Raw genomic sequence first — 25,161 nt, 5'->3', positions numbered from 1 at the left:
CTGCTACCTTTGTCATGTGGAAAGCGTCTGACAAACAAACACACTGTGTCTAAACCGGGTCTGCATTCTTTACATTTACATTCGCTTTCTTTTTGAGGGTGAAATGACAAGATTGGTATCACTCTCATGTCTCTACGTCACCTTGGCGTAGCCTGAAGACGGAGGGCAACTAGCGGGGTCCAAATGTAAGGAAGAGGATTAGGGCCACTGGTGAAAAATATATGTGAGTTCTGACTTTTTTCTCAGAATTCTGACTTATTCTCAGAATTCTGACTTTAATCTCAGAATTAAAAAATCCCTAGGGGCCCCCGACCTCCTGTTGAAGACCCCTGTTATAGAGTATCTCAAGAAAGCTGTCTCCCTCCCTCTTTCCAGGCTTTATGCTAAGCTAAGTAAATATCTACTGGCTCCAGTCATGTGTGTATTTACTAGACATTGGATTAAAATCTTCCTATCATCTAACTCTTAGGTAAGATAGAAAATGTATTTCCCAAAATGGCATTCTTTAAGTGACTATACTCTTGTGCGTTCATGAGAAAGAAAAAGAGAGCAGACATATTGTTCATGATGCTTTTATTAATTTATTGCTTTTGACTGCACAAAAGGTTAACAAAAACATACACTTATCCTAACAGTAAAATGTAATGTCTTCATTGTGATTACGTTTGATACAGCCTATTGAGGTAATTAGGTGCAGATACATGTGAGAGAAATAGAACAAATCCAAAGCAGTATGAAAAACCATTTCAAGCATACATTTCTACCCCAAATAAAGGTTTACCTCCCGTTAATGTGACCTTGTGTATTAAGATGCTGAGCAACAGAACGGGAACACTCCTTTTAACCACCTGCTCGATGCCACAAGTTCCTTGTTTTATTTTTCACTTCATTAGCTGGGTGGGTTTTCTGTTTCTACAAATCTTATTAAGCTCAAAAAGGTATGAGCCAAACAACTACAAGAAATATGAAAGAAATACACTGACGGTTCCAGGAACACAAGTATTTGCCAAGGCAAAGAAAGATAAGAAAACCTTTTTAAAATCACTGCTTGACATAAACAAAAAGTCCCCAATTTCAAGCACGAGTCATAGGAAAGACGTTCTACTTGCCAAGAAGCTACTGTTAGACTGCAGAAAGCACACAAACAAAATTCATTACGAACATGACTATTGCAGTTAAAGACATTTTCATGATGATCCTTGAAAGTTAACTTAATTCAAAAAAATGTAATTCACATTTTGCGGACATACTTTAATGCTGGAGGCAGAGGTGTGATAATGGACAGTGCCGGTCAATCTTCAGTATACAGGGAGCGTTCGGACACGACTCTGCCCGCCTCCACCTCCACCCGGATCAGCAGCCGTTTCTTGAAGGCGGGGTACACTGCTGGGACAGCTGTATCTGCCGGGACAGCGGGGGGTGCTGGGGCTTGTGGCTTCACTGGTGGGTGGTGCTTCTCGGGCAAGTGGTGCTTCTCTGGCAGGTGGTGTTTCTCTGGCAGGTCAACGTCTGCGTGCAAGTAAGGACTTGGATTGGTTGATTGGTTTTTAGAAATCTGAGCAAAAGAGGAGGTTTAATTTTAGTGGGACACAAAACATGAAATCAATCATGAAAAGGTTGATATGTATGAAATAGATGCAGGTTTTTTTTTTTTTACCATGTCCAATTAATTTATATAACGTTTAGTTTTGTGTTCCTCTCAACCTTTACCTTTACCGGAACTCTTTTGAGCAACATCCTGATGGAAGATTTGAGCCAGTTGCTTTACTTCAAAAGTACCAAGATGCTACTTGGTTATATTTGCGGCATTGCACTCAGGTATGTATTGAGGGCTTCACTGATGTACAAATTGAAAGACACGTATCAATGTTTTATTTGTGGTTTTCCAACCTGGACGTCCGGATCCCCACAAGGGGTCCCAAGAGAAGTCCAAGGGGGTCGCCAAATAATTAGCAGGACAGAAAACCAGACTTCCTTCCGAACTTTGCTTTTTTTCTTGAAAATTACGGGACAATTTCAACTCTAGACATTTGAATAATGAGAGGGTACAAGCCAAAACAAATTTGGAGCCACAGTTTTTAGCTCTTTCAAAAAAATGTCTGCTATCAAGCCACAGTTTCTCAATGCTCCAGTATCAGTAGAAAAAAGTTAAAAATCTACACAGAGCAACCAAATCGGACAATGTAACAACGTGGTTCTCACCTGCGGGGCGCATATGGTAGTTCATTCTTCACAGAGATGGATTAGAGATGGATCAGAGACAGAGAGAAAGACACAGTTGTTAGCGCAAGCCTTAATGCGTTAGGATGTATTCTACAACAAACAGCAACATCATCTCCCATACCTCTGCTCCTCGCCCTCCAGCAGCTTGCGGTAGGTGGCGATCTCGATGTCCAGCGCCAACTTGAGGTTCATCAGCTCTTGGTGTTCACGGACCTGTCCAGCCAAGTCCTGCTTGGCCCGCCTCAAGGCCTCCTCCAGCTGGGAAACGTCGTCCCGAGCCTTCAGCAGGTTGTCTTCGCCTTCTGTCCTTATGTCACTGATGTCCTTCCTCAGGGACTCTTCCTAACATATAAAAACCCAGTCAAAAGAGAAAATCAGAGGCTGGTTGGATGGACAAAGGTGTGTACTTATACACCTGAACTCTGGGAGTGTTTGACTGTGAAGCACACACCTTCCTTGTGAGAGCTTCCAGTTCCCCGTTGAGCCTCTGGATGTGGCGCACCAGGTCTGAGATCTCCCTCCTTAATTCACGCACTTCCTGATCACGCTGTCCTGCATTTAAGACCATGTCATCCATCTGAGGGGAAAAGATGGCACATTTCATCAGATCTCTTGGACACTAGAGAGCTGGTTTAAGAAAAGCTGTAAAATGTAACAACAGTAAAATGTACTGCTAAGTACTAGTAAAATGTACTACTGAGTACTATGTCTTCTTCTTTGGGTATAATCCCCCCCCACCTTTTTCTGGTTCCACTGCTCGGCTTCGTTCCTGGTGCGGGCGGAGCCATGTGGGCATACTGATTCTTGACCCCCTCGATGATTTCGTCCATGTCCAGAGACCGTTTGCTGTTGTCCCGTAAGACCACCGTCACATTCTGGACGTGCGACTCCAGCTCCTTGATCTCCTGCCGGGGGCAGAGACACGGGCACACCCGAGCTAGTGTAAATGACTTCTTCTCCTTCAGGCCAAACAGATTGTAGCTTTCACAGAGCAGAGGTCGAGAACAATAAAAAGTAAAAGAAACCCCATCAATACCTCATCATAGCCAGCCCTGAGGAAGTCCAGTTTTCCAATCAGGTCCTCCAGGTCCAGAACCAGATCTACTGCCTCCAAGTGACCTACATCTACCTCCTGTCACAAACATATGCATATTAAACACATGCATAGGTATAAGGACGCTCATGTGACATACAATGCTGAAATGGCTCCCAAAATATCATATTGCCACAGCTTCAATGCACAGTTAAAATAGTATGCAATATAACACAAAATACTGTTACCCTCATGTATTTAAAATGTCGGGAATTAGTAAATCAGAGTGTTTACTATGTTTTTTAAATGTGTGTATTTATAAGCAGCACAAGAAGCAGAAACTACCTTTTTCTTGACAATAAACTCATTCTCCAGTTCAGATTTTTTCTGAAATTCCTCCTCATACCTGAAGAATACAGAAAATAAAGAGTGAGAAATGGATCTGTGCCGATAATGACATGGTTCTGAGTCCTCTGGGTTCACATTGATATTATATATGAAATTTCCAAATTTGGGATCAGGGATTAGAAATGTCTTCCCTTCATGTAACATAATATTACCCAAATCAGGAAATTGAATGTGTCCTTTTCCCCTCATTTAAAGACACAGTGCAGCCGTGTCGTACTGTAACAAAGTGCAAATACTTTGTTACTGTACTTAAGTTTCACTTATCTGTACTTTACTTTGTTATTTATATTTGTGGAAATTTTTACTCCACTACATTTCCCCTAAGCCTCTTTGTTACTTGCAAAGAATGTTTTTGCATTTTGGCGGAAAAACATTTTAAAATTAAAATTCTGTTGTTTGAATTTGATATTCAAGAAGAACATGGAAACAATGAATTTTATGCTTTACTATGAGGAAGCTGAAGAGTTTGTATTTACTTTTACTTCTAATAATGGAATTACATTTAACATCAGAAAATGACTTGTGATACTTAAGTAGGCTACAATAAATATCAGATACTTTAAAGACTTTTTCTCAAGTAATGGGGAAGGTGACTAACTTCTACCAAAGTCTTTTTCTGGTAAGCTACTTGTACTTTTACTCAAGTTTTGATTTCAAGTACTGTACTTTATACAAGACTAGAGTGCAGGCCGGACCAATGGACGTATTGATAGTTGATGGAGGTTTCTGTCTCTAAACATGGACCCACTGACCTCTTCTTGGTGTCCTCCACCTCCTCCTGGTTCTTGAGCAGTGCAGCGTGCAGTTTTTCTCGGTCGTGGAGCAAGGTCTCGATCTGCTGCTCCATCTCGTTCTCCAGCTGCTTGACGATGTCGGCGATTTTCCCCTCGTAGTCCTCATGCTCCCTGAGGATCTTCAGCTTTGTGTCGAGCTTTTTGTTCTCATCCTCCAGGTGTTTCATCTAAGTCCGAGACAGAACAGAAATTCCAGAGGGAAAAAAACATAAACAGCAGCAACAAAACATATGCTACATTTTGCAGTAAAGTAACTGCAAAACAATGAGGCATGCTAAAATAAAATAATAATATGAAAAATAAAGTCCCACGATGTTACGTGATGGTGTAGAATAAATGTGAGGAATGCCATGTCTAAATATATACTTTAGCTATTTACCAGGTTTTGCACAATCCAAATATGTATGTGTAGCCCCACCTGCTGGCAACAGAATAAAACGTGGTTTAAGTGGTAGGCTACTGAGTAATTTATAAATGAATATAATTCTGGATTCATTTATGACATTAAAAAAACAAGTTATTTTTCTTTTTTTTTTATACAGTTTAATGTCGCAGAATATATTAGTTTTACATTCCAATCTTAAAATATCTTACTGTTTTACTGTGTACTTGGCTCCAGATGCCCTGTAAAGTGCTCCTAGTTTGGGAGAATTACAATGCGCATGCCCAAAGCTAACTGCCCTGCTGCAATTTGATTGGCTGTTTGCCAAATACTGTTGTCATTAGCTTCCATTTGGAAGGCGGCAGCCGTTAGCATTTCAAGAGCGTAAATGCGGTCACCGTGAACGATGTGGGTTATCTTCTACAGAACACATTTTATACACATTTTATAAAAAATAAAAAAAACTTGAGAAGAAACATGTAATACCCACCAGCTGCGAGATATTTTTTATAAACCCAAACCTATGTTAAAATAATCCCATTTGACGTGGAGTGGTTCTTCGGGGCGGGGGAGCAAACTGCTAGTGTTAGCTTGTCGGAGAAGACACCTTTTCTGTAGTATTTATATTGCACACACTCCTGCTTGGTTTGAACTTCCCGTGTTTGTTTAAATTCGAAGGGACGGTAGCCTACCTGGTCAAGAACAGACTTTCAGGATGTCAAGCATTTTTCTGAGAGGATTACCCGACATGAAAGCAGTGGTGCAGATACTAGCTAACCAAATTAGCTAATTGAGGAGAACAGGTAGGCTGTGTGCGCAGTCCAATTATCACCGGGGTAAATAGCGCATATTATGTTAAATAGTGTTTTCTGGTTTTATATCTGTGCACAGTAGATGTTGCCCCACCCTTTATCTTCCACTTAAAAACGCTGTGTATTAGTTTCATCCAATTTACCCCAAAAACAACACCGTAGGCCTACATAGACCTTTTTCACGGCAGACATATTAGCGAAAGCACAGGCGTATTCAAAACCATTAATAATGGCTGCGTTCCATTTAGGAGAGACCATGGTATTGTGCATGCCGACTCACTGAAATAGCTTTCTGGGACACTTAATGGAATTGAGCCTTCGTTAAGGTTATCGATTTCAGCTGTGCTTATCCAGCTATGACAATTCTAAAATATCTACTGTGAAAAGGGTCCATTGAGTCCATATAGACCGTTATATACACACAGTCTATGGTCCATACGTTTCCTACTCTAGGTCATGTTGACGGACCAGACTTATCCACAAGGTGGCGTCCTTTGTACCTCCAACATTGTCTACATGAAGTGAAGCTGGCAGAAGGAGACACCTTTCATGGCCTCATGCCAAAGAATTAATTACAGCAGAAATTGGAATTTGCAATGCTCCAGGGTAACCAAAAAGGCTTTTACAATTAGGATATCCTTCACTACACTATGTTCTTGTTTTTACTTTGAATAATTTGTTACCATAGCCTACTAAACTTTGCAAAAAAAAGGAGTAAATTAATAGCCGATACAAATACGAATAAATAAATTACAAATACTTTAAAAACAATGAAAATAACTGAAATATAGGCCTATTGAATTAAATAAATAATTTGTAATATATATATTTTTAGAATAATATTCCGCTAATAGGCAAAATACAATATAAATAAATTACAATATATAAAATACAACACTGTTATTATGATTTTTTTTTCTTTTTTACGTTTTAAGCACGCTGTTTATTAATTTACAGATAAATACATAAATTAGTAATTATTTAGGCTATTATAAACTCAAAAACGAATGCGTAAAGTGCAAATGTACACACCTTGTCAATCAACCTGACAAACTTGTCATTGAGTCCAACCATGTCGTCCCTCTCCCTGGATTTACCCGACGGGTCCATCCCGTTCTGGCCCGGGTGGCTTTTGAGCGGTGCCGTGCTGCCCGGGGAGTACGACTGGCTGCTGTAGTCTCTCGGTTTAGACATGGTGCAGTTTGGAACAGCAAGGGGGAAACCCAAGGACTGAACAGATGAGCAACGAAGGTACCTGCACCCCTGCAGATCACCAGCTTTTAAGGTGGACAAGGACCACGCATCACCTCCCCAAAAGTGCATGCGTCCAATCAAGAGAGGACAAGTACACAATTACAGGGAAAAATACAAAAGTATGTACTTTAAATACTTGAATTTGAGTATGAACCTGTTTGTCCAGGAGTGGTGCTGGGCACCTGGAGCCAATGGCACCGCTGGGGGGCGGATTCATCGTGCGTAAAAACAGGTATAAAACCTACCTGAATCCTTTAAATCTAAGTGACTCTTTAGCCTAAAACGCTCTCTGTCGCTGTCAACTCTCTCTCATTCAATCATGCCGTCAAACACCGCTGCCAGCATGTTTGGTGGAGCAGGGGGAAGGGGTTCTAGGGTGTCCGTGGCGAGCCTGGAGGGGCTGCGTAACGTGCTGCGCAACGAGACGGACAGAGATGCCGCTCCCACCGCTCCAGCGACACCTGCGGCTACCGCTACGGCCGCGCCTGCTGCCCCAGCGGACGACAAGCAGGCACTTCGGGGTCTGAACGGCCGGCTGTCGGGCTACGTGGGCCGGGTGAAACAGCTGCAAAAGGAAAACGACGACATGGAGAAACAGATTGATGACATTTTGGCCAAGAGGAGAACACCCGAGGGGCGCGCCTGGGATGAGGTGGAAAAACCCCTGCAGAACCTCAAGCAGAAGGTTAGTCATTACCTTTATTTCTTACTTTTATTTTTGAGAAGAAAAATATGAAATTAAATAACTTGTTTTTTGTATTATATTGTGTTTCCAAATGACGAAATTACTGGTAAAATCATGCATTCATTTCCAAAGATCAAAGACATCACCAAGGACAACGCCAAGCTGCTGCTCCAGATTGACAACACCAAACTAGCTAATGATGACTTTAAGAACAAGTAGGCCTAAGTTTTGTGCAATCTTTTTTTCTTTTCTTTTTTAAACAAAATGAGAAAGAAAAGAAAAGGGGAGGGGGCTCAGGAAATCAAAGGTGAATCATTAGATCACAATTTAGAGCAAAATGAAACTAAGAGTCTGGTGTTCCTCCCCCTGTGCTCAGACTGGACGATGAGAAAAAGGCACGGAAGGAAGTAGAAAAAGACCTGGAGGATCTGAAGAAGACCGCTAAGGATTCCAAGCTGAACCGCATGCAGACACAGAAAGAGATGGATCTGGTGAAGGAGGAGCTCGCTCGCCTCGAGCAGGAGCACAAAAAGGTGAGACTGGAGACACAAACGCACACTTCAAGATCAATTAATACAATGGCACTGTGTGAAATTGGAGGCCAACTTTGTAACCACACTCTTTTAGGAGGTGGATGTCCTGCGTGAGAAGATCAAGAACTCTGAGGTGAACGTGGAGATTGAGTCTCAGGACTCTAACCTGGCTGAGGTTCTCGACAAGATCCGCTTCCAGTACGATACCATCGCCATGAAGAACCTGAAGGACACCGAGGAGTGGTACCAGGGCAAGGTGCGTGACCTGCTGGCTCCTAAAGTCAGGAACATTGTTTTCTTCTTTTCTTTCTCTCTCCAGTCCATCACACCAACTCCATCCCATTCCCCCCCCCTCTCCAGTTTAGAGACATCAAGGTGGTGCAGGCCCAAAACAATGAAGACCTGCACACTGGAAAGTCAGAGCTCAAGGATCTGCAGAAACAGGCCCAGTCCCTGGATATTAAGATCCAGAGTTACCACAGCAAGGTAACAACACACACACACACACACCTATGTCCCACTGCCATACAATACAAGTATACAGCAAAATACTAAAATGTTTCGTTCTTCATGTCAGGAACAGTGATAGTACAAATACCACACTGTAAAAATACTTTGTTACAAGTAAATGTCCTGCATTGAAAATGTTTCTTGAGTAAATAATGCATCATCAGGAAAATGGTACTTAAAGTACTCAATGCAAAAAGTCCTCAAACAGTTCTGGTTTTGATGGTCTAATCCTTTCAGCTGGACTTACTCCTGTGCTTCACCGGCTACCGATTGGTTTTAGAGTGCACTTAAAAATTTGAATCATTACTTACAGAGCCTTGCGTGGTCAAGCTCCATCTAACATCCAGGATCTATTGCACACACACTCTTCTGGTCGCTCTCTGAGGTCTTCAGACCAAGACCTTTTAACTGTTCCCAGAACACGTATTAAAACCAGGGGTGATAGTGCCTTTTCTGTGGTGGCTCCAAGGCTCTGGAACTCTCACCGTTTAGCCTTGAGAGCCTTGGATTCTGTGGAAACACCTAAAGACACATCTTTTTAGACAAGCATTTAATTAGCCCTTTGGCTTAGTATTTTATGTTTTTATTTGTTTAACTGTTTAACTCTTGTCTGTGAACGGTGCTAGTTACTTACTTATCTACTTGTAGGCTGTTATGTTGTCGGGTAGTTTGATTCATCATAAAACATCGTATTTTCTAACTAAAGTTTACTTGAAACCATATCTGTCAAGTTAATGCAGTAGATGATGTAAAATTAAGCGTAGTAGAAGGAGAAACTGGCATGAAAAGACTTCAGTAAAGTACCTCACATTTTTACTTAAGTACAGTAATTGAGTAAAAGTGTACATAGTTACATTTCACCACTGGTCAGGAGGAATTATTTTTCAAAACAAATGCATGCATTTACTTGTCTTTTTCAAAAGCATTCCTGACTGCCCTGTCATTACACTGTGAGTCTGCTACTTTAGGACAGACAAAGTGTCTCACTGCCACCTGGATCTGCTCTTGCATAACCAAACAAACAGTGAACATGAAAAGGTCACGATGTGTTCTTCTAAGGTCTCATCTCTTTGGTCAAATACATAAAGACAAAAGACATTTGAGCGTAAGACTCAATCAAGACGTCAAACATCCCTGTGTGTGTCTTTCTTTCAGATCCACAGTATGGAGGAGGCCCTGAGGAGCACCAAAGTGGAGTACGGTCAGCGTCTGTCCCCCCTCAACCAGCTGATACTGAACCTGCAGGCGGAGCTGAAGGAAGTGAGGGCGCGGGTGGAGCGCCACGTGGAAAACAACAAGGATCTGCTGTGTGTGAAGATGAAGCTGGAGGCGGAAATCAATAACTACCAGCGACTGATGCAAGACATGACCGCTGATCCCGAAAGGTGAGGACGGAGACGGCTCAGAAATACTTCATAATCTTTGTGTGATGTCAGAGAGCTTAAGTTGCATCCTATTGGTTAAAAGGAACTTATGTTGTCGGGTGGAGACACAGCTCAAATAATACTTGGGATAGAAAACAAGGGTAATAAAGTTCAAATGTAGTTTCTCACATCTTCAGCTAGCATTTCTGTCATTTAGTATGGATGGACTGCTCTTATCTAGTTCATAAAGCCTTTTACAGAAATAGTTTTGCATTTTGGGAAACAGAAACCTATTGGCTTTCAAGCAAGTTAGATGACAAGAAATGAAAAAGCAAAAACACACACAAAAGCATGGTGTACCTGTTTCGTACTTCTTGGCCTACTTACAGTATCCTCCTCTTCCCCGACAGCTTGTAGTTTTCTATAAAAGACGTGTGGCGCAGCGGTGAGTTCTGGATCAAGCTTTACAAAATAAAATGTCAAAGCGTGTTTGTGCTGTGACTTGATTCCAAAGTTGTATTCTTTAAAAATCAGAGTTAAAGCTGCACTTTGAGTTCCTGCTTGGTCACATTCCATGTAAATTTCAAACGAAACAGGGCAGTCTCCCCCCATGTTTCCGTAACTGTCATGGCTAACTAACTGTCACTAACCCCCACCCCCGTCCCCCAACCATCTTGTCGGTGATTGGCTAGAGTGGTTTGTTGTATTTTTGGTGCACAGGCTGTGCCTGTAGTGTTTGCGTGCCGTTTCTGACCCCTGTGTTGTCTCTCCAGACCGGGCTTTTTCACGGTGTGTTCAGGGGGCCGGCAGCTAGCGGATCAAGGAGAGATTCCTACGATTTGAGACCCAAAGGAAATTGCGCTGAAACCATGCAGGAACCCAGAGTGCACCTTTAAACGTGAAATCTATTCCTCACATCGCTTTCTCAAAGGAAGTATGCTTATTTGCCCAAAAGTGGGATGAGAAGATCGATACCACCCTCTAATATCTTCTCATCTGACCCTGTGCCAGAGAGCAAATAAGCACATTTCCCAAACTGTCAGAAAAATTCCTTTTTTTTCTCTTTTTTTTAAAGCCGATCATGTCACTAAACTGTACTTAACTCTTGCCATAACGGTGCAACCTGTAACTGCATGCAGGAAACGCCATGAAGGATGAGAAAGTTGCTGACCTGTCGAAAACCTGATAACCCCCCAAGATCCAAGTGCAAAAATAAGAAGGGTCTTCTTCTTCCTCGTCTTCTTCCAAGAATGAAGATGAAAAGCCCAAGAAAGAGGGTGAAGTGGCCAAATCCTGTTCTTAAAATAGCTTTTTTTTCTATCACTTAGCCAAGATTCATGTCAAACTGTTTCCCACTGTCACTGCCAAACTTGTTGAATTACTAAGAGGTTCTCAGCAAATAAATGTTGGATTTTCAAAGAAAGTCACTCAGCTGTGTTTCATTTACTCGCTCTTTTGATACATACATTTTGTGTCCATTAAAAAAAAAAAATTACTAATTTGCCTTTACACAACTTACTCTAATAATCACAAATTACTGTTATTCTTAACCAGGGAAACATTTGCATGAATTACAATAAAGACAAAAATGATGGAGAACTTGTAATGTTCAAAGGAAATAAGCATGAAGTGAATCAATTTGGACTAAAATATTCTCTGGACAAAACTCTGGGACACATAAGCAAATGTAAGAAAGTCACAAAAGCACATAACAGCACACATTGCAACCAGAGATGCTTTTTTTTTGTAAGAGTGATTCATTTTTATTTTTATTTTTAAATGACAATGGTACAGATGACATGAAAGCACAGAGAGGGAGGAAGGGGGGGGGGGGGGGGGGGGGGGGATTGAAATCATCCAATAAATGGATTTTACATGGGGAGGGTTGAGAGGCAAGCAAGAGTACCAAATGGAGTAAAAGATATCGTATCAAAAAATTTCAATTTCTTTTCTCATATATATATATTTGTATAGGACTAATAATTCTCTTTAACTATGCAAAGCAAGGAATGCCCTTTTTTCCATTTTTCTTGAGCCTGGGCTTTCCCTAAGTAGCCAACATTATTATTAATTTGAAAAAAAAAAAAAAAAAAAAAAAAAAAACGGAAAGGAAAAAGACTGGACTGGTATTTGGGGCTGGGCGGGGGCATTTAGAGGCGCCCTGGAGTCCTGTCCAACGTGGCGTCGAGAAGCGCGTTTGGGCATATCCACGGGGGTTTCAATTTCTCTGTGGGGGGGGGGGGGCCTCAGCGGGAGAAGGTCTTTCCACTGAAAAATCAAACAATAGACAATAGAAACATTAGACGCCACACAAAGAACATGACACCCGACAAGTTCTCCTCTTCTCTAGTACCCACACACTTTAAATCCTGATGAGAACAGACAGTCCACTTTGTTAGCTTCTTAAACTACGTCTACGAATAATTATACACTTTGGGGAAAAGGTTGATTTGCTTTATTTTATCAAATAAGCACATTTGAATACACTATCCCTTTAAAAAGCTTGAAACTAGCAATGCATCTGTCCCGTTGTTGCTGAACAGCTAAGAGACTGGATGTTGCAACATATTGTACCAGAGGTCATCTGTGGTCAGAATCTGCTTTATTTGCCAGGTATGAGGACACACACGAGGAATTTTTCTTTGGAGCATCGTTGCTCACAATGCGCTTACGCATTCAAAACAAACTAGAACAAAAAATAGACACTAATATATACATACTCTAAACAGAAACAACATAGAGGCATGAGTGCAATGATTTAAATAATTATTATTTAAATGTGGAGCATAGTGCAAAGGATACTGGGATAAATAGTATTATATTACAATATGAACAGTATGAACAGTTCTGAAATAGGAAATGAGATTGATGAATAAATGAGTGAGATGTGAGAATGGGAATGATGAGTAAATAGTAAATAATAAGTGAGATATGAGAGTGAGAATTATCAGAATCACTTGATAGTGATTCTGATAATTGCAGCATATTTGTGGTATGATTTAATATGCAAACAAATGAAACAATATGTGATCGACGCAGTTCTAGATTTGTGCGACTTGCATAGCTTACTTATTGCATAGCTTTTATTTGTATTTTTTTTGCATTTGAACCGTTTCTCCCTCTTTGAGACTTGAGGAGGCCGTTCCCTCCTTATTGCAGTTCCATGTTAACCACAGAACAAAGGCTCTCTGTGCTTCCACAGTATATATTTACCAATTATTTCAGAGATACAAGGCTAAAAAAAACAGTGTCTGTGCAACGTTTTGGAGGTTTTAGCTAAGTAGAAAGCTGTAAAAAAAATTTTTTATTTCTGACTCAACACTGCAAAAACAGTGGGGGCAAACACAGCCGCACCTCAAAAACACACAAAGATACAGAGGACAAAAATGCAGAGATAGTGTATCTCAAAGCGGAATCTGGTTGTGTTTTGCTTTCAACTGCAAGAATCATTCAGGAAAAAATTATTCAAAAACATCACTGCAGCTCCCCATAGAGGAGGCTTAAAACATTGTGATTAAGGATCCATGAAATGAATCTGTTAAATTAAGCTTGTATGTGAAACAGTCGGATGAAAACCCTAAAATCTGATTGATTGATGGCATCCAGAAAACACGCCACACCCACACACAGCATTTTGTCTTGACAACTAGATGAGCGAACCCCTAAATCGGAGCATTGTGGTGCAGAAACGAGAGGTGGGTGTCGACAGAGCAGAGGCTACTCACGAGATGGTCTTCATCTCTTTCTTCTCGGCGTCGGGTCGAGCGCGGTTCAGCACCTTGAGGAATTCTGACGTCTTGGCCCTCATGCGTGTGTGAATGTAGGCCTGCGGAAGACAGTACCTTATGTATGAGGAGATTGTCATCGCACAACAAAGTGTCGAAAAAAGCTTCTTTAACAAAACACAAAGACACACGGGCAGAGGTTTATTTTGTGAGAAATAAGATGTCCGCATTCTGTGTCGGTATCCTTAACACAGCGTGCGGCAGAGACAAGGGCGTAACAGCTGTTTTGACAGTGTGTGATCTCCTGTTTCTCAAGCTGAAACCCCCCCCCCCCACCAATGAATGCCATCCAAAAAGTGTAAAGCGTACACAAACGCCCACACACATCCCCTAAAAACCTGTATGTTCACTGCAAGACGGCGTCAGCTGAGGCCTTGGTTTGATCTCACCTATGGCTGATGGAACGTGTTATTGTGTTGAGTTGACATGCGTCAGTCATTTGTCCACTCCTCCAATGTTCCTCAGTTAAATAATAAAGAAATGTTACTTAAGCTCTAAATCAGTGCCATCCTGACACTGAAATTAGCAGCAGGTTTTTTTCCTATTTGTCCTGAATTTCTTTTGTACATACAGTATTTCCTGACAAACTGTAATGAATGTTATTTTGGACCACAATTGTCACCTCTTTTTCAATGGCACTATAAAGAATAGTAAATGGATTTAAAGTAATACTAACGAATGTTACATACCGTATGACGGAAGTATGAAAAAAGGTATTTTTAAACACCACCAGAGAATGTTTTAATGAAAAGAAATCCATGTCATGTACATGTTCAGCCATGTTAATCCTGAATATTCATTTGGCTGCGGTTGAGTCTCAAACTCTTAAAGCCTTACGCCTTAAAATATCACAACAATTGACTATCTGTCCAAAAATAATAATAATAATAATAATGATAATACTAAAAAAAATATTCCTATAACAAGCATTTCTTACTTAACTCCAGAACACATTGAAACTTTGGGGGGAAATTGCGTCACAATTATAAAGCCAAGAAAATACTACATTCATTATCTATAAGGCCTAATAGAAATATCAGAGAGTGGGCTGTTACTTTAGAGCTTCATTAGGAGCGATACCTAAAACTATATTGATCCGTCTACATCTTTGTGCACATTTTTCCAAAGAGTCTCCAAGAGTAAATTGATCTGCCCTTACAGAATGTACATTTTTAAATGCTTAAAAAGGAAACTCCAAGAACGTCTGGAGCATGTCTCAGATTTGTGGTGGAACTGACCTTGGAGCACTTTATGTGGTAGTGCAGGTAGTCCCTGAAGGTGTGGATGAGGTTGATGGTGTTGTCTCTGGCATTGGCATTGGTGTGACGTGGGAACAAAACTGAAAACATCAAAACGGCGGCTACACATGAGTATCGACTTGGTAAGTTGGTTAGATAATTACAGTAGTATAGCTTCAGCCAGTGCTTAACAGATACTGACCGAAAGTGATGTATCCAATGTTGTCCCCGACGGCGGCGTCTGTGTCCTTCAGCTCTAGCGGGGGCTCCCTGTGGCTGAACAGCACCTGGGGGGCTGTGTGGCTGGCCCGCCGACCCTCTTTGAACTCCTACACACAACAAGTGTACAGTATGCGTTATTAATTTTAAGTTATATAGTAAAACACAACATAACAGGTACAGTATACTCAAATACTTAACTACTAGTCATACAATTACACACAATTTTTTAAAAAAAGGGTAAAAAAAATGTTAGCTTAACAGCAAAGAAGGAAGTCTGGTCAGCTATGAAGATTAGCTTGTTAGCTAGCTAGCTAGCTTATTTAGTTAGCGGCAGGCTGGTAGAGCTAATATGATCTTAGAAGGTTAGCTAGGCTAAGTAGCTAACAAATAATTTAGTACATAAATAAATAGGCTTTCAACTAACGGTGAGAGCGCTACGCTACATCGTATTAGCTACCTTCTTGCTCTCCATTACATACAACATAGTATTGCCACGTTCATGCAATGTCAGCCAAACAAAAGAACGGAAAAACTTGGGAATGTTCACGCATTATTCAAGGTGGTTACCCCCTTTGTTAGCCTTTTGGTCACATAGACTTTGTTAAAAAGAAAAACTACATATACATTTTCTTTTTACTTAAGTGAATCAAGTTAATACTGGGGTTTAATTCAATGTAACTGGCAGCCATATTGCCTCTGGCTTGTTGGCTGGCCTGCTTCAGTCTAGTATGACCTGCGAGTAGTTCTAGTATGACCTCACCGAATTTCCTCAATGGCGGATATTGTGTACATGCGTGGCCTCACACACCTGCATGAAAACTTTGCCGATGATGACGTCGTCGTCGTCTTTGAACACTGTGCTGAACACCACGGTCACTCGGTCCTTCTTGGCCTCCAGATACCTGAGAAGGATGTCAGATGGATGAAAAGGTTAAAAGAAATTAGAGCTTAATTCTGTGAGGACTACAACGTATTTCCCATATGAGAGCTACAACAGAAACTACAGAATGTGTCACTTCACAGGACTGCAAATATTTGTTTTAGCTGTATAACATCATAGGTAGCGGCTATAATTAGCCTGTTTCCATTTTATTAGCCAACAAGGACCGTGAATTATTTAAACAGCCACAACCCCCACTAAATGAGTCAGATCTCAGTTAAATATCCGAAATTTGCATTTCTAAAAGGTTACTCTACAGACACCAGCCACACAAAGACATTAGACCGAGCTCCTCCCTTCTGTTCCCCCCACCCCCCACCCCACGTACATGGACTCGTCGTCTCTGTAGTGGACCACGGCCCTCTTCTCGCCCTCTTTTCCCTCTTCCTGGAACTTGAAGTACTTTTCGAACACTGAGGCGAAGCAGTTCCTCTTGAGCATCCCCGCCTGGTGGACAACCTCGTCTTTATTGGCTGGTAGCGCCTCCAGGTCGTAGAGGAGGGACACGTTGTAGCCTGGGAGGAAAAACGATCACAAACGACCGGTTGTACAACATCTACGAGTATCAAGTATCGAGTAGTGGCTCTCTGTCAAACACTTCTTTTTGATTTCACCGTTTTCAATTAAAAGGAAGAAGTGAGCTACCACAAACTAACAGATATAGACAAATGTGTAGAATTGAGGAACAAAAAGGTATGTGGTGCAGCGATCCTAAAACTGATGTGAGCAGTCTAACAAGCAATCAGTAAATGTGTTAGCACTTACCAGCCTCTGATGAAACGAGGAAATTCCCATAGACCCTCTTGAGCAGCTGCAATTAAAAATATGACCTTAATTTGCATCTTACTTCCAAATACAGAAATAGTAGAATATGTAAAAAAAGCAAAACTACCTCATTTATTATAATTTAAAAGCAAAATGGTGCTTCTACTTGGATGATAGAATAGAGAACGGGTCCCTAGAGTTAGGGAGATTGACCATTAGTTGCTCTCTTGTAATACAACTGGTACTTTCAAAGCAATTGCCTTTTATCTATAAAGTTCTTATCATTTCAATGATTTTTTTATAGCTTTGGGAATCCTCTCGGAATCCTCCGAGACAAAGCAGGTGGTTCGAAAGACGACAAGAAACTAGCTGAAATGTCAACACCAATAAAAAGCTGAGAAAGAAATGCCGAAAACGTACCACCAAAGGTCAACAAAAGACCGAGTGTAGTATACTACATTCTTACTAAATTTAGTCTGAGGAGCAAAGCTGTCAAAGAAAAGGCTTTGATAAGAATGAGACTATTTAAGACCTCCCTCCACCCTGACTGCTTTCTAAAATAGACTTTTCACCAGCTGAATAACTGAATGGGACACTGCTGAACCATTCACTTATCCCTCTGCTCTCAAGTTTTAGGGAACAAGGAGGGACGTCGCTGGACTGCAGCCAAGACATTCATGCACAGTGGCTGCTGCTGCTGCTGCTCGCAGTCAGCACTTCCTCGCCTGGGGTGAGTCACACTAACTCACTTCCTGTTTCTACCAGAAGCCTCAGCAGCTGCTTTCTTCCTTACATGGCAACAGGGCTCTTGTGGTAGAGGCAGGTAGGGGGGAGTGTGTGTGTGGGTGTGTGTGTGTAGATAGCAATCATGACCTCACTCTGCTTTAAAAAAAAAACAATATATATATATATATATATAATATATATATATATATATATATTTTCACACTCTCAGCTCAAGATTGATGCCACACAAATCAAACTTATCAGCATTCTTGCGTGAGTGACAATGGTTTTATTGTTGCAGCAGTGCGTGTTTGCACAGTGACTGTAGGTTTAAACAGCTCACCAAAAAATCCTCAATGAAATCGAGATATATCATGAAAGCAATTGGCCTCTGCATGATCGGTTTATTTTCCCACCAGAGGAACAGTTTGTGGGAAAACCCACTTATAAAATGACTTTTAGGATGCCCATATATATATATATATCTCCCATTTGATTTCTTCAGCTGTCCTGTCAATAAAGGCCTAAAAATGCCCCAATAAATAATATTAAACTTCCCAGGTCTTGCAGACACCCCGGTTTGTTGACAGTTTGTGAACTGATTGTCCATGTTCTTTATTTACATTGCTCCCTTGTCTTACCTCGTCAGCCCCGTGCTCCTGCAGCTCCTTGTAGAACTTGAGGGAGATGCTGACCATCACTTTGGTCTTGTCCCCATTGGGGTTGGAGATGTGGTACAAGACGCCATCGAAATCTGCACCAGAGATGGACATGAAACATTAAAGCCTGCAGGCCATAAAGCAACCTCCTAACCCTTTCTTTCTGGCAACTTGACACACGGACACATTTTCTAATTGGGACAATTGTGCCATCTTAAATATTAACCGCAATTCACGCCGATATATTAGATTATTTCAATCAATTAAATATGGCTGCGTTTCCACCTGGTATTAAAATCCCATCTAAGTGATCCTATGTAAGCTTCAAGTACAGTTGTACACTTGTACACAAAGTACTCGGAGGATGCATTGAGATACATTCACTCAGACTACATTTGGAGGTGGTTTAGGAACATATGATCACATTCTTTTAGCAGTGTGTATGTGTCCTTGGCTACTTTAAGGACCACCTACTCAACTGTTATGCGGATTGGATCTATGTCGGTGTTTTTGTTCCGATGCTGCCTGCTCTTATATCCCCTCCTGTCTGGAGCTGTCTATCCCGCGGTTGCCTAGAAAAGGCAGCCGCCAGAAGACGACGTCCTGATTTTTGGTTTCATAACTGTCACCAAAAATAATGAATATGTGGGACATTACTGACTTCATTCCAGGTCTTACGTCGCAACTTCTCCTTTCGCTATTTAGAAGCCGGCACATCCGAGTGGTCATTTCATTTCGTATGAATTCTTCACAATAAAAGTCCCGTTATTTAGTTACTCAAAAGCTTTAATTGTGAAGCGGGAAAAAAAGAATTTTTTTTTAAAAAACTCCTTCTCTTTTTACATATAGAGCAAAGAAGTAAGATAGATATTTCTTGATCCAAAAAATGGGAAATTATAGTGTTACAGCAGCAAAATATTAGTCACACAGCACCAAATATAAATCTAAAATTTAAGATTGTTATTAAGATCTAATCAGAAGAGATCACTTAGGACGCATCTGGAGTCACATTCTACTGCCAGGTGGGACGTTTCTGGAGCTGTCCACTTGTAATCGGATATCGGATCCAATGGTAATACCAGGTGGAAATGCGGCCTTTGTGTCATCTAGCAGCAATTACTGGCAGGGCTGACGCATATGCAACAGGTTGACTACACAACAGGAAGATAACTGGTGTGACGACAACAGCAAAAGCACAGCTACAAATCTGTAGCACATCCAGCAGTAGCGTTGAAACTTTATAATATTCATAGTTCTAAAAACAGTAAGTGATTACTCGGTAGACGGACAGTGGTTGACTCTACCAACGTAGGCTAGTAGTAATGGTTTGGTTTTACTTGAGATAATGTCATTACAGCCAACCATAACCATGCGGTTAAATCAATTGTGTGGTAAGATTTACACACAGACATTCAAAGAAACGGCGTCCAGTATAAAGCCAGCTGTTAGATAGCACGACAAATAAACTCACCAGCAAACGTCACATCGACGGCCTCGGGCTTGGTTCTGCAAGGAGAAAAGAAAATGAGAGAGATGCATTAAGAAAATAGTCCTGAGTTGTTAAGCCACATATAAATGACATAATATTCAGCCTGTGGTAAATTTGACCAAATCTCCTCTTCCTATGAGCAGCCAAAGTCATTTTTGGGCAAAAATACCAACAGTTCCAGTAATACATAATGTAATATATATTGGGTTTTGCAGTATTTGTGAAAAAAAATCATGGCAGAGAAACATTTAAATGATATCACGATTCTCTGCCACGATTTTTTTTTTCCTCACAAAGTGTAATGTTTATTCCGCACATGAACTATGGCAAAACAAAACAAATTGATAGATTTTTTTTGCCTGTAACCATAGAGGCTCCCATGAAGATATGGGAGCGCTTTAAAACCTATTTTATACAGTCTATGTTTAAAACTCACAGAAGGAAGTAGTAGTGCTTGTAATGCAGTCGGCTCGTAAAAATTAAATGAGAATCAAAGTCCTTAAAAAAGAAATCAAACCAAATGGGTGAATCAAGATCGCGATTTTTTAACGTGCAGGCCTAGGTCAAGGTCTTTATTTATCGAGGGCACAATAATTGTTATCGTTAAATCCTCTTCCTTCAACAATGCTGATAAAATGTGTATGAGAAAGAAATGGAAGATCACGCAGTTAACAACAAAATGCAAATCTAAACAAAATAGTGCAAGTTAAGAAAATGTAACATAATATAAAGATATATAATTAGTCAGTCAGTCAATCAAGTAAATAATCTGCAAATTAGTCGATTATGAAAATGGTTGTTTGCAGCCCTAGATGCAACATCGGCAACAAAAATGTATGGGAGTAAACAAACAACGACAACTAATTAATAATAATAATAATAATAACTAATTACCCTTGTGTTGTGTTTGTGTCTGTGGGACCCATTTTCAATTTTTGCTAAATGAAATTATGCTATTTATTGTTTCTTCTAACTCAAACTCATTGGCCCATTTTCTGTGAAGAAGATAAAAAATAACTTATTTTCAGATTTTCAGTGACTGCATACGGTACACCCCCCCCCCCCCACAACACCACACACACACACACTAATACATATGAGGTGTCCGAGTCTATTTTAATGTAGGTGCTATGAAACTATGTTGTATTTCTGCACCTGCTATTCCCACACTAACTTACAAAATTGTTCCATTTCAAGCACTTTCATTTGTTCTGATTAAGTTCTGAGAAATAAACACCAATAATTATCAAAAATCTTCTTTTTCTTTTACCTTTTATTCTAATGTCCTCGTTTTCTCACAAAACCCGAAAATGATCGTATGATCATAAATGTGACCTCACAGGGGTAAATGGCAACTATGAACCATAAATGATGTATTAATCATTGGTAACTGGGCTAATGTAAACATCTAGGAAGTATTTTTTTTTTTCATGAATCGTTATGGCTGTATTGATTTAAAAGCCTAATAATGTGGTGGGTCCACCAGACCCGGGAACATTGGCTGTGTAACAAGAATATGAAGACCACACCGGGGTTAGTAGTAACTGAATGCATCTGAGGTGGATGTTGCAGTTAGTCCTGTATCCTGTGCAGGAGCTGCTGCACAGACTTGACGCAGCTTGACTAAAGGAATGCGGAAGCTGGATGTATATGGGCGAGGGTGAGCTAACAAGTAGCCGCTATACTGGTTCTAGGGTGCTGTGGAAAGCAAATAAGTGGCTTGCATTAAGTGAAAACACCAACCTAAAGTATAATATCATGTCTGTGGTTAACCGGATGTTAGTTTTTCTTCTCCCGACCGACCTGACGTGTCAAAAAAAACTGTACCCCTTAGAAGATGTGTTCCACTAGCCGTAAATCCTGGTTGAATCCCCTTGTTAATGCGAGAAACCATTAAGGCTATGCAGCCTCGTTTAACGTTTCAAAATACAGCAATGTAATTTTAAATGTGTTGTTAGTTTACCTCCACGGACTGTGGGGAAACCGCCAAGAAAGCTCGAAATCATTAGGGGTACAAACTGTGGCACAACACTGACCGTGCAGACACACCCCGGCTTTGGGCAAAACAGTCACGGCCGATTACCAAGGACGTTCAGAGTCTTTTTCTTTGACAACAAATACGACTATTTAGCTGACTTGTGCAAAGCTACACATGTTTATCAGCTGCATTCGAAATACCCCACCCCCCTTGCTTCGTTAAATGAAGCTATCATCTTCAGTAAAAAAGGGGAAGCTAGCTGACGTTAGCCATGCTAGCCAGGTGTAACAATGATTTCTCACCCGTTGGATGCGCCGTCAAACTTCAAAGACAGCGTCTCTTCTATGATGCGGTTATTGATTTCTAACAGGATCATCGCAGCGGATGCCGGTGTCGAGGAAAAGGGGGGAAAGATCGGTGCTATTTGGTGGGATTAGCCTCTTTGTGTCAAATTCTGCAATTTTTTCCTCCTTTGACAGTCCTGACCGCTTCCGTCGAGGCTCTTCCGCCTGTCGCTTCCGCGTATTTTACACTCAGGACCCATTATCAGTAGACCTGCAATGTTGCCTGTACTGAATTCGCAGCCACGATTTACTGTATATATTAATATTAACGGTCTATGGCAGCAACATATCGGAAAACAGCTTTAATGGCCAAATAAGTCATTGCAAACTCAGTACATACATATTCTACATACACAGAAATAGATATACGGATAAAAACAAGGTCAACAAAGCTGAACAAGGTAAACACAAACCAATGTCCAAATATACAAAGACAAAAGAATACTTGCTTCTAATTAAAAACATCATTAACATTAAAAAACATAATTAATCACCATTAATCAATACCCATAACTTGCCACCTTATGAGTTGAAGATATGTTGCTTCTTAACAAAATACAACTATATATATATGTATATATGCATATATATATTATATATATAATATATATATATATTATATATATATAATGAGAGAGAGAGAGAGAGAGAGAGAGAGAGAGAGAGAGAGAGAAGAGAAGAGAGAGAAGATTTATGCATAGATATATGTTTTATGTTTTAAGGTTAAAAGGATGACAAATAAGTCATATTATTGCTTTTTTCTAAGAGTAACTATGCAGCAATTGTTACGATATCAAAAGAGGGGGAAAAATCTGAAAATGTATTTATGTGGGCTGACAATTAATTTTACAATTCAGTCTTCTCTTGTTGTGAAACCCGGAAATAAAAACATTGTAAACACATAACTAAACAGGCGCCAGTCTAATTACAAGTTATGTCCAATTATTGACAGTGATGGCTGTACATGCTGACGTGCATGACAGCACATCAATCGTTCATTCTGAGCGCTTCAGTTGAGCTGAAGAAAAGAAGAAGTCCAAGAACATAATAAAGGAACTACTGTATTAAAATAAACGAGAAACACAACTAGCGTTCACTAAATTAACTTAAAAAATTGTATTTTAACCCCCCTTCTGTTAACGTCAAATTTACTAACACTCCAGAAAATTGTAATTGAAATCAAAATGATTATCCAAATTTGTGTGTCAGATACTTCATGTCCCTTTGTTGACTTCCTAAATCCTCCTTTAGATAAAACATAACCACCAACACCCTCCTTATACATCCAGAATACCCTTTACTACAAACAAATATGCAAATTACCATAAAAATCCCTGATTGACCTAACATTATTAAAAAAAGCTCTTTTATGGTGAATTCATATTTTCTTACAGAAGCTTTGGCTTGTTTTATCTACTGTCCTCACCATTGTAAGCTTTCTTTTTTAGCAGTTCCTCACAGAGGAAACAGGAACATCAAGATAATAAACTGGTAATTCTATGACCATAATACCAATACCATAATTTCCCATTTTTTGGGGATCAATAAATATCTATCTATCTATCATTCAGTCCTTCTGCTATGGCACATGCCCTGGTTCTCTCTTCAGGTGCTTACACCTGCATATTCTAAGCATATAGCTGACATGTTTCTGCTGCCCATGTTTTGATAACGTATGTGTCAGGGTTGTTTGGTATGTATTGTCTGAAGGGACAGTTCCAACGAAATGCTACCAGACATTCATCTACAGTCACATGGGGGCCTGGAATGTAAAGAGAGGGTAATTGCTGGAGCCGTTTGTCCCATACATCCTGTTTCGCTGAGAGTTTGTCACGGCACAGTTGGAAACAAGGAATGTCTGATATTGCCTTTGCTGTTGCAAGAGGCATAGCTCGAAATTGTGGGCCATGTAGAAAGGCTTTTTTCATTGTGGGCGCCTCTCCACATCCACAGCCATTCATTCTCTTATCTTTTTGGGCCCTCCTCACATGAGGGCCCTGGGTACTCAGTCCCCTTTTTCCCCCCCAGTCCGACGCCCCCTGGCTGTTGCCTCAATGTTTGACTTGTACGCTCCTGCCAAAATTAGCAATCCAATGTGTAAGTGGGTCCCATCCAACTGTCCCATAGTTGAAGTAGGGAGAGGGTAACATGTCCACTGGAGCATAAGAGCACATCCAGAGGAAACGCTGTCTGCATCGAGCTCGCAGCATCCTGAAGGACTCCTCTCACCCAGCCCACAGACTGTTTTCTCTCCTGCCCTCCGGCAGGCGTTTCAGGGTCCTCCGACCAGGACCAGCAGACTAAAGAACATTTTTTTTTCCCCAGAGCTGTCTCTTTATTGAACTCTAATCCTCATTGATCCCACTCCCCTCATATACTGACAGACTCTCCTCTCCCTCCTCCACCTGCCTCCATTTTGTTATCTGCAATATTATAATGTTCATCTGCACTGCTGACTGTTACTATAGTAACGACTGTTTACATCTGCATCTTTTGCACTACTTACCTTTTTGCACTACTTACATTTCATTTGCACTGCTGACTGTTTATTTATTTACAGTACCAATTGTTTACATTTACATCCGCACTACCGTACTTTAACTGTAATATGCAATTACTTTCCACCGCACTTTAATTCGGATAGTTTCTGCCCAAACTTTACCTTATTTCATTAGTATATTATGCTGTTTGCACATATCTGTAAAAAATTTGCAATTATAGTAATATCCACCAAATTCCTATAGCTGTAAATCTTGCTCACAATACCTGTTATCTATATTTTGTATTCATAGGACAAACCCATCTGTAAAACTCTGTTTATAATAGTATTCTTTTCTATATTTATTCATTACATATCCATGTCCTACACTTAGGGAACCATTGTATATCCTGCACTTACTGCTATTGCACTTCTGGTTAGACCCAAACTGCATTTCGTTGCCTTGTACCTGTACATGTGTAATGACAATAAAGTTGAATCTAATCTAATCTAATCTAATAAGAGAGATCAGAATCTG

At 40.4% G+C, this 25,161-nt stretch overlaps 3 protein-coding genes and 1 long non-coding RNA gene across 5 annotated transcripts; 2 read left to right on the top strand and 2 right to left on the bottom strand.

The window, feature by feature from the left end:
• Positions 1 to 1,056: 1,056 nt before the first annotated feature.
• LOC116674142 (keratin, type II cytoskeletal 8-like) lies at positions 1,057 to 6,999 on the bottom strand. Its single transcript, XM_032506647.1, is given in 10 exon segments — positions 1,057 to 1,555; positions 2,203 to 2,228; positions 2,345 to 2,565; positions 2,675 to 2,800; positions 2,962 to 3,003; positions 3,006 to 3,128; positions 3,260 to 3,355; positions 3,602 to 3,662; positions 4,417 to 4,625; positions 6,685 to 6,999. Coding segments are annotated over 10 exon segments (1,203 nt in total). The 5' UTR covers positions 6,976 to 6,999; the 3' UTR covers positions 1,057 to 1,547.
• LOC116674148 (uncharacterized) lies at positions 4,769 to 24,947 on the top strand. Its single transcript, XR_004327990.1, has 3 exons — positions 4,769 to 5,597; positions 17,768 to 17,771; positions 24,937 to 24,947. It is a non-coding gene; the product is annotated as an uncharacterized LOC116674148 (long non-coding RNA).
• LOC116674144 (keratin, type I cytoskeletal 18) lies at positions 7,165 to 11,412 on the top strand. 2 transcript variants are annotated; one of them, XM_032506649.1, is made up of 8 exons: positions 7,165 to 7,591; positions 7,724 to 7,806; positions 7,968 to 8,124; positions 8,219 to 8,380; positions 8,485 to 8,610; positions 9,790 to 10,019; positions 10,409 to 10,443; positions 11,138 to 11,412. In XM_032506649.1, exons 1-7 carry the CDS (start codon positions 7,226 to 7,228, stop codon positions 10,413 to 10,415), a joined length of 1,131 nt encoding a protein of 376 aa, XP_032362540.1. In that variant the 5' UTR covers positions 7,165 to 7,225; the 3' UTR covers positions 10,416 to 10,443; positions 11,138 to 11,412. The 2 variants fall into 2 exon arrangements, with proteins under 2 accessions (XP_032362540.1, XP_032362539.1); XM_032506648.1 differs by lacking the exon at positions 10,409 to 10,443.
• arpc2 (actin related protein 2/3 complex, subunit 2) lies at positions 11,955 to 22,332 on the bottom strand. The gene is made up of 10 exons (XM_032506653.1): positions 22,103 to 22,332; positions 19,805 to 19,839; positions 18,316 to 18,428; positions 16,949 to 16,994; positions 16,512 to 16,698; positions 16,052 to 16,145; positions 15,224 to 15,350; positions 15,022 to 15,122; positions 13,724 to 13,824; positions 11,955 to 12,266 (listed from the first exon to the last, which is right to left on the bottom strand). The coding sequence occupies exons 1-10, from the start codon at positions 22,174 to 22,176 to the stop codon at positions 12,245 to 12,247; spliced, it is 900 nt and encodes a 299-aa protein (XP_032362544.1). The 5' UTR covers positions 22,177 to 22,332; the 3' UTR covers positions 11,955 to 12,244.
• Positions 24,948 to 25,161: the final 214 nt, after the last annotated feature.

The sequence above is a fragment of the Etheostoma spectabile genome, chromosome 24, assembly GCF_008692095.1.
Source record: "Etheostoma spectabile isolate EspeVRDwgs_2016 chromosome 24, UIUC_Espe_1.0, whole genome shotgun sequence".
Taxonomy (NCBI): domain Eukaryota; kingdom Metazoa; phylum Chordata; class Actinopteri; order Perciformes; family Percidae; genus Etheostoma; species Etheostoma spectabile.
The sequence above is the reverse complement of the archived record's forward strand: the minus strand, read 5'-3'. Positions and strand labels throughout refer to the sequence as shown.

Bases quoted from the DNA above. Each gene is read 5' to 3' on its own strand.
- LOC116674144 (XM_032506648.1), top strand. From the start codon at position 7,226: ATGCCGTCAAACACCGCTGCCAGCATGTTTGGTGGAGCAGGGGGAAGG. The intron at 7,592-7,723 runs GTTAGTCATTAC...TCATTTCCAAAG, and splicing joins TGCAGAACCTCAAGCAGAAG to ATCAAAGACATCACCAAGGA. The intron at 8,611-9,789 runs GTAACAACACAC...TCTTTCTTTCAG, and splicing joins TCCAGAGTTACCACAGCAAG to ATCCACAGTATGGAGGAGGC.
- arpc2 (XM_032506653.1), bottom strand. From the start codon at position 22,176: ATGATCCTGTTAGAAATCAATAACCGCATCATAGAAGAGACGCTGTCT. The intron at 18,429-19,804 runs GTGAGTTTATTT...TCTCTGGTGCAG, and splicing joins CGTCGATGTGACGTTTGCTG to ATTTCGATGGCGTCTTGTAC. The intron at 13,825-15,021 runs GTCAGTTCCACC...TGTCTTCCGCAG, and splicing joins ACCACATAAAGTGCTCCAAG to GCCTACATTCACACACGCAT.